Source organism: Vicia villosa, linkage group LG5 (assembly GCF_029867415.1).
Source record: "Vicia villosa cultivar HV-30 ecotype Madison, WI linkage group LG5, Vvil1.0, whole genome shotgun sequence".
NCBI lineage: Eukaryota > Viridiplantae > Streptophyta > Magnoliopsida > Fabales > Fabaceae > Vicia > Vicia villosa.
Genome location: NC_081184.1, coordinates 170,194,388 through 170,203,184, shown reverse-complemented (window position 1 = coordinate 170,203,184; position 8,797 = coordinate 170,194,388). Strand labels below are relative to the sequence as shown.

General features: G+C 33.5%; 2 protein-coding genes across 2 annotated transcripts; both read right to left on the bottom strand.

Annotated features, from left to right (window-relative positions):
- Positions 1-689: 689 nt before the first annotated feature.
- Positions 690-4,455, bottom strand: LOC131606006 (SKP1-like protein 16). The gene is made up of 4 exons (XM_058878294.1): positions 4,438-4,455; positions 3,520-3,648; positions 1,708-1,812; positions 690-863 (listed from the first exon to the last, which is right to left on the bottom strand). The coding sequence occupies exons 1-4, from the start codon at positions 4,453-4,455 to the stop codon at positions 690-692; spliced, it is 426 nt and encodes a 141-aa protein (XP_058734277.1).
- A 680-nt stretch (positions 4,456-5,135) lies between these two features.
- On the bottom strand, positions 5,136-6,874 carry LOC131608194 (heavy metal-associated isoprenylated plant protein 32-like). Its single transcript, XM_058880120.1, has 3 exons — positions 6,649-6,874; positions 6,466-6,537; positions 5,136-5,439 (listed from the first exon to the last, which is right to left on the bottom strand). Exons 1-3 carry the CDS (start codon positions 6,872-6,874, stop codon positions 5,309-5,311), a joined length of 429 nt encoding a protein of 142 aa, XP_058736103.1. The 3' UTR covers positions 5,136-5,308.
- Between the last annotated feature and the right edge of the window lie 1,923 nt (positions 6,875-8,797).

Sequence of the window (8,797 nt, the reverse complement as noted above, 5' to 3'; positions counted from 1 at the left end):
CATCGGGCGAAAAGTACTTTTTACATCGGGCCTGAGCCCGATGTAAAGCCAGGCGATGTAATAAGTCAAAGACATTTTACATCGGGCAAAGGCCCGATGTGAAAAATTAACATATCACATCGGTTGAATTCAGATGTCTGATGTGAAAAATAATGCAATTTTTTAATGAAAAATATATACGCCATATTTTACATCGGTTTTCCTATCTGCCCGATGTAATAGACAGTTTTTACATCGGTTTTCCACTTTGCTAGATGTAATATGTTTTCTGCTTTTAAGCGTATAATAGCTGTTTTTCCTATTTTATCCTATAAACAGACCACATTTTGGATTTCCTATAATTTTTTGGTATCTATTTTTTATATTTTTCCTACATCACACACACAGACCACATTTATGTCGCCATTTTTATAATAAGAAAAACATAAAATTCTTCAAAACATAATCCACTAACAAGACAATGTAGCATATAAATGCATCTGCCAATCATAACCACCTATTACTTACAATTCATACAATTCAAGATGCAGTAAAATCTTCAAACGAAGAAGCAAATTCATGACCAGACTCAACAAACATAAATCAAAAGATAATCAAGTACTAATAAACTTTGATAGACCTAACTTAAAATTCTTCTATGATTAAAACAAAATATAACATAAACCCACTAGACATATTCTTTAAGAAACTCATTCAAAAGTCCACTGGTTTTCACGACGAACTTCCTCCACTTCCTTTGGAGTGAAGTCATTCATAATGTTGAAGGTCCTGCGGATCTCCTTAGGTGTCTTTCCCTTGATCATGTCTGCTACAGTCTGACATGTAAGATCAAGCAAGTTCTTGATGTTTAAATAGTTAGCAGCCTAAAAAACAAAAACGTCATATAAGTTAGTAATTATAAAGTCTTTACTTACAAATAATAAACAAAACTGAACTCAGAAAAGTAATAAAGACAAAGAAAGTAATAAGTTTAACAATGATACTTTGCTTTAACTCATGTGCATAGTATGATATATATATATATATATATATATATATATATATATATATATATATATATATATATATATATATATATATATAGAGAGAGAGAGAGAGAGAGAGAGAGAGGTCTGGTAATTTAGGACATTTCACCAAAGCTATGATCATGTGTAAAAATCATTTTCGCAATTAAAAATCCAACCCAACAACTCTCTAAATTTCACTCCTTATAAATAGATGATGAGTAAGACATTTAAATCTCACACATATATATATAAAGAACATTTAAATCTAGTTCACATAAATATTAAAGAACATTTAAATCTCACACACACACACACACACACATATATATATATATATATATATATATATATATATATATATATATATATATATATATATATATATATATATATATATATATATATATATATATATATATATATATATATCATGATGATGATAAAGTTCTCCAACAGAATTTCTATTTAATTAAAAATGAAAGTTCTCGAGTATTAAAATTTTATTTTGACTTAATTTCAATTAAACTATTTTGATATACTTAAAATCATTTAGAGTTTTTTTTATGGGTACTGATACAATTGAGTTAGTTATTGACTTTAAAAGGAGAAAGAGAGAATGGAAGGTAATGATGGACAATCAACCAAAATTATGGATGAAATAATACCAAAGACACACTCAAATTTAAGGATGAAATCATACCTCAAAGACACACAAGTGTTTGTAGATAATCTTGACTTGCGATTCACAATCAAAGTTGAAGAACACAATCAAAGAGTAGTGAAGCAACTGGAAGAGAAAAGCTTCCTGCAACAAAAACCAAAGCAAGATATCAATAATTGATAAAAATCGTGAGACTTATTCATTATATTTAGATTCCAAAACAATGGACCTGGAAGTAATTTCTGATCTAATTCAATATAAAGACAAATAGTAATGTCCAACCAGGCAACACCATAAAGAGGCAACACCATAAATAGGCAGTTCCATAAGATACATCATCGCATGCTCAAGACATACAAGTATTTATCTAATGGCCCTTTTTCAATTACTATCTCAATGTAATAAGTCCATAACATGGAATTTTAGCACAAACACCATAAGCCTCAAGAGAAATATTGCATAATTGAAAATACATTGAAGAGAACTCATTGAAACAATTAATCAAATAGTTTACAGACCCACTAATAATTTGTAAATGATAGTTGCCGAAGCGGTAATGAGCAAATAACTAAAACCAACAATTGATGGTTACGCCATTTAACTTTCAACCATCACTCTCTTTGTCACAAGATGATAGAGAGCAAGGTAAACAAAAAAGGCTCAAATCCAATAAGTGAAAATGTTTCCCCTTTGAATGAGATTTAGCCTTTGCAATTTCTAACTAGTAGACTATCCCTAAACATTACAATAGAGAACTACCAATGAAAAGGTGTGTAGTAATTTTTATTATTAACCAACAATAATTAACTTGAAGCAAGAACACAAAACATTTTACACACAGACCTATTTTAAAATAGAGTACGAGCATAGAAGAACACAAACAAACTGAATTATTTTCTCTTCATCTCTATTTTGTTTGGTTGCTTGTTTATAATGATGAAGCGTATGGAAGGAGATACCACAGTTAAACAAGCAATATAAACAAACTAAACAGTGCCATTTATTGGTAATGTGGTGTACATGTTGACTTCATAAATAAGTACGATACATATACTGGTATAAAAATGTAGAATGATATACAACTCTTTAGATACCAATAGAAATAAAACATGAACCCCTATAATCACTAACCCTTTACATCTCACATTGGGGAACAAGCATGCGCAACCCAAGAAGCTAAAACATGCCCAAATTCACAAACAAGCAGCAGTAAGGAAAAAAGTGATGAGGTTCATTGAATCATTTACAGTTCTGTTTTCATATGGCGGAACACAAGTATGTCACTCTCTCTGCTTATTTTAGATTTAGACCTTTGTTTTCACACAGAGAATGAAGTAGCACCATTCCCAATAGCAGATAACCCACCCACCCACCCCCTTCCCATCTATTTTTGACATAAGAAAGGAATTTATCCATATATTTAAATCAACATTGATGGACATGATAGAAGGTTTCGCTCTTCAACCGTGCCAGTACATGAAAACATTTGCAACAGAGGCCAATACACAATTATGATTCAAAATAGAAGCAGTCACTATATTGGGAATTAATTCAGAACCGAAACAGAACTTATGCAAGATATCAACATCGAAATCGTAGCACAATATACAAGCAATTCCATTCGAATCAGCACCAACAAATAAACAAGCTAATAACTCAGAATCAAAACAGCGTGTACGCAAGAGCTGTATTCGAATAGAATAGAAAACGAGCAAGGATTTAATTCAAAATAGAAGCAGCATATATGCACAAAGTCAAAACAGGAGCAGATGCATATACTAATTCAACTGCATAAATGAACTATCAACGTCGTCGACAACTAACGCATAAACAAAGATTGAATTACATTACCTGTGTCGAAGATGGAGTTTCTTGAATTGAATTAATACCGACCGTGTTTCTTGAATCGATTTGCTTTGATTCTCTTGACCATGTTCTCCGCAGGCCGTGAAATTGAGGAGTTTTGCGTAATCGTAGTCCCTGCAGTGTCGTTGTTGTTTTGACGAAGCAGTCGCGGCGTTGGAGTTGTAGTCTCCGTAGCGTGCGGTTCTTGAAGTGATTGCCGATTGGAATAGGTTGCGACAATGGCAAGAGAGAGCTTCGTGAGCAAGGAGAGGACCACCTCCGATTCAAAACGAAACTGTTGTGTGCGGAATCAGCAGCAGATAGTGCTCAGCGGCGCGCGAGGCAGAAGAAGAATGAAGAAATAGATTTAGGGTTTTTGTTTAAAAAGGGGAAGGATTTCCCATCTGTTGAATAAAAGGCCTGATGTAAAGTCCCATTTATCAAATTGGTTGGTCATTTACCCGATGTAAAGGCCATATATAACAAAACTTCTTCTATTTACTAAATTGCCACCGTGTTAAATATTTTTCATTAATAAACTTTTCACATCGGTGCAAATTTAGGCCCGATGTAAAATCATTTATAAAAAATTTCATTTTATTTACCAAACTGCCACCGTGTTATATTTTTCCATAAATCAAACCATTTTTACATCATTGGAAATAAATGCCTGATGTAAAATTTTTTAACAAATATTTTTTACATCATATATCCTGAAACCTGATGTAAAATCCTTTAACCAAATGTCTTATTTTTAGTAGTGATACCAATTTTATGAATAACCTACCTAACTTAAAAAGTTTTATTATTAAAAAAAAAAAACTTAAAAAGTCTCTTCATCAAATCAAAATAGTGTTATATTATTAATTTAAAGCTGCCATTATTTCTTATAGAATTGCATTACAGTCTCTTCATCAAACAAACTTGCAGAATTGCATGCATTAACTGTGTAAGAACACTATACTCCTATAACACTAAAACTTTATGTGGAGCCTGGGCATAGGCCCAGGGTGGCCGGATGGTAGATCCGCCTGTGGTGATACCTATGTGTAAAATTTGAATTTAAATTATGAATTTGTGAATTTTTTTATAATATGATGTTTTCAAAAAATTTAAGTATTGTAGGGACTAAATCATCCGGTTAGACATATTTTATACCTATATAATTTTGTTATAATGACCGGTCGATTCAACCGAGTTATCCTGTTTAACCCGGTTTAGTCATGCGGTTCAACCAGTGACCCAGTGGTTCGACCAATAAACCAATGACTCTATACCCTCACCGATTTGATGTGCGGTTCAATTTTTAAAAGACTGGATCATCCAATCATCCTCAAAAACCTTCAAACTATAAAGTGAAAATTTTCAACACAATTTTATGAAAGAATTGCCAACCACACTATTAGAGCATCATGAAGTCTTTCCGTTCAAATACCGCGTTAAAAAAATTTGCTAAATAAAATATATAGTCATCTCATTAATTTTATTAATTTCTTAAAAATGACTTTTAAACTCAAAAACTCTTACTGGATAAAAAAAATACCGACTAGATTATAGGCTAAAAAATCATCACAATGATAACAAAAGTTGAAGTCACAACTTTGTAAGGTAGGACCGTATGAGTGAAGAGTGATCTTCAATCTTACGAGTTGAATCAATTTTCATTGGCATTACACAAAATATTAATAATAATATCATACTCCTATACTCTTCATAAAATAACAAAATGTCAGAGTTTGTCTGTCAACTTTTAATTTGTCTTGGTCGATCTGCTAGTGCGTAAAATACTTGTTTATTAGCTGCATGTAGAATTCCAAAACTGTGCATTTTTAACTTTGGATACACTTTGTAACACTTCCAAAGGAGGTATATCACCAAAAACAACTACCATTTTAGTGTTTAGATCTACCTTATAAGAGTTCACTCCTGTTCATAGTACACAATCATAATCATAATCATGATAAATAAATACTTATAAGAAAACAAAATAGCCTTATGCATGCATGTAGGCCTGTTCAAAAAATCCACAGAACTGTACTGAACCGCATAATCGAACTGAACTGTTGTTAAATAACCATACTGTTTTCTATGGTTTAAGAACTGAACCATAGTTTATCAAGCAGTTCAATAACTGAACCGAACTGTTAACCGAACCAAAGTATACCAAACCAAACCACTGTTAACCAACCATATTTATGACATAGTATTACTTGATTATCTTAGAAGTTTAGTTCATGAATATTTTCTCAAAATTAACTTTTTAATATTAAATTTTATTTTAAATATTAAAATTTTTTTTTACAAATTAAATTTTTAAAAATAATAATATTTAATATTAAATTTTTTATATGAGTGATAAGTTTAGGAGAAAATATACTGGACGCAAAGAAGTTCATTTTTCATGTGAATATGATTGTCACTTCACTTCTCTTGCATTTGTTGAAATTATCTATCATGAAGAAATCATCATCTTTTGTTTAAGAAAACCTCACAACAGCACTGTTCGTTTGTTTTATAAGTAGGCGCTTTTGAAAAATTAATTTACATGAATAGTATTACGTTATATATGTGATTTTAATTTCAAATCAATTTAAATGTAAATACTATACATTATATAAGTGATAAAAATATTTATAAAAGTAGTTTTAAAAGTCTAAAATGATTTTTTATTAAAAATTAAAAAAAAAATGTAATAGGTTCTATTCACCATAACAAGTGGTTCTCTTAAAAAATGGTTATTAATAGTTTGGTACGGTTCAGAATTAAGAACCGGTATACCGAACCAATTGTTTGGTTCAGTTTGGTTCTGAACAAATTTAAACGGTTTAGTTCGGTTCTTACCATTCTTTGTTATGGTTCGGTTGAGTATAATATGGTTCTCTTAGTGAACCATACCATGAACAACCCTACATGCATGCATGCCTGCCAAGAAATTGCAATATTACTTACCACCTTCAAGTTTTGATATATGTTTCTCAACTTTTCTTGCACATCCATGGCAATGCATGGACACCATCAATATAACTATCTGCATGTATATGAACAATAACAATTCTAAGGATCATTTTGAAATATTGATAATATATAGAGGACTAACTTGATAAGAGTTACTAATGTTGCATCTAAAGAAACTACTAGTAAAAGAGAAGAAAAACTTCATCTTAGGTTTCAACTGAAAACTCAAAGTTTGTTTTCCAGAAACAACATCCTTCAATCTTAGTAATTTATGATCATCCCTGCCACTCGCTATCAAAGGCTTACTCTCACACTCATCATCAAATTCTATGGAATTTAGACAAAAACATGAGTTTGAACTTGAAGAAAAACACAACATGTCCAACATTTTATCAAGCTTCCCCATTATGTGAGCTGAAAAAAGCTAAGCTCTCACAACACAACACTTCTTTATGTTAAGCAAAAAAGGAACATCAGGTATGGGAGAAAAAGAAGAAGCACAAAAATCAATGGATTTTTATATAAAATAAAAGGAGAAACATAGTCTGAGAAGCATGTTATAGACTTTTAATAGAAGAGGAAACATAAATATATTAAAAGAGGAGAAAATATTAGTAATTAATTAATTATTATATATATCCTTAGAAAACATATTGATTGAAAAGCATTGCATGCTTAAATTCCAAATGATGATATTATGTTATTTTTATATCCATAAGTGGAAAGTTGGAAAATAATAGAAAAAGTGAATGTGAGCCATCGAGTTCTCAATGAAATATAATAGAACAAGATGTGACATGTGCTCTTGCATTATTGAAGGCTATGAGCTGAGAGCCGTTTCCAAATTATTGAGTCATGGAATAATTGTAAGGTTGTTTATTTGTTTCTACAGGTTGGTCCATGTGATAGTGGTTCATTTAAAATGTGTATTAGATTGAGGAATTTGACAAGGACAAGGGCAAGGACATTGTTAGGAGTGTGTCACATGAGTTTTTTTTAGAAAATTTCTTTGGCCACTTCCCCATGGGGTCATCCCCAGCGAAAATCTCAAAATACCCCTGCTTCGGAAATGAACTTCCGAAGCGCTTTTTTTTTTTAAAAAAATTTCCTTAATTCGGAAGTGCATCTCCGAAAACACCTCATGGGGGGTGTCTGCGGAGATGAACTTCCGAAAATACCTTTGTTCAGATTTTGGGGGGTTTCGGAAGTTCATTTCCGAATTATGCAGAAACTGTGTTTTTTTTTTTTATGTTTTATCTAAAACAGTCTCGCATTTTAATTAAACGTAAACGCCAAATAAAATAAGCAATAGATAAACTGAAAATACTAATATGATAAATAAACAAAAAAAAATACTAATCCGATGAAAATAATATATACAAACCGAAAAAAATAAAAATAGTGTGCTAAAGATACAATCCGATAACAAAAAATATATAAACCCGACCACTACTGGGTGTGCCTAAACCTCTCGCCCTGAGACCTCCTCTGCCGCATGTATGTCGCCGCACGGCCCGCATCAGTGACAATCATATCCATCACGGCGACTGCCTCTGGACCGCCCCGCTCCACGATACCTCGATCCAACGCGTCCTGCCCAATCATCGATATCCGCTGGCAGATCGGCATGAGATCAATGGCGTGATCATCCTCGGCCTGCTGGTTCTCCAGGATCTCCTCGTGTGCTGGCCTAGGAGCGCCGAGAATGTCGGGTCTCAGAAGAGGATGTGACACTCGGTAGAACCATGTGACGTATCCCTCCTCACTGTGCCAGTCCTGGGTGACCCGAGTGAGACGGTACTCCAGCAGTACCACATGATCCTCCCAATGCTCCCATATGGCAGTGAGCTGCACTCGGGTCACAGTGTCGGGAGCAGCCTCAAAGGGTGACCTGGGTATCCGCTGCACGAATCCGAACTGACGCATGCACCGCTCAGGGAGATATCGAACCATGATGCCGGTCCCGCAAGCCAACCATCCAGAATAAAGTGCAATGCCGTCAAAGGGGACAATCTGAGCGTAGTCGATGAACGGCCTCAAGGTGACGTCGTCGTGCAGAGTGCGGTCCAGGTATCCACGGTATGGTCCCACCGCATCGTTCCCCCTCTGGAGATCGTATCTGGCGGCCCTGGGCAAGGCGTCCACGTACGCAGGATCGAGGTGGTAGCCGTGGATGCGGGAGAAGTAGGAGATGATCCAGCTCTGAAACAGAAATAAGATAATGTATTAAAATTAAATACGAAACATATATAAATAAATAAATACGATAATGTATTAAAATAAAACGTACCGTAAGCAGTGTGCAGGATCCGACCAACTGCCTCGTCCT

Excerpts from the sequence above, each read along its gene's own strand:
- LOC131606006 (XM_058878294.1), bottom strand. Across the intron at positions 1,813-3,519 it reads AAACTCCATCTTCGACACAG|GAAGCTTTTCTCTTCCAGTT; the intron begins GTAATGTAATTC and ends TTTTTGTTGCAG. Across the intron at positions 864-1,707 it reads AACACTTGTGTGTCTTTGAG|GCTGCTAACTATTTAAACAT; the intron begins GTATGATTTCAT and ends TTTGTTTTTTAG.
- LOC131608194 (XM_058880120.1), bottom strand. The coding sequence starts at position 6,874 with ATGGGGAAGCTTGATAAAATGTTGGACATGTTGTGTTTTTCTTCAAGT. Across the intron at positions 6,538-6,648 it reads GTTTTTCTTCTCTTTTACTA|TTATATTGATGGTGTCCATG; the intron begins GTAGTTTCTTTA and ends ACATGCAGATAG. Across the intron at positions 5,440-6,465 it reads ACATATATCAAAACTTGAAG|GAGTGAACTCTTATAAGGTA; the intron begins GTGGTAAGTAAT and ends TACTATGAACAG.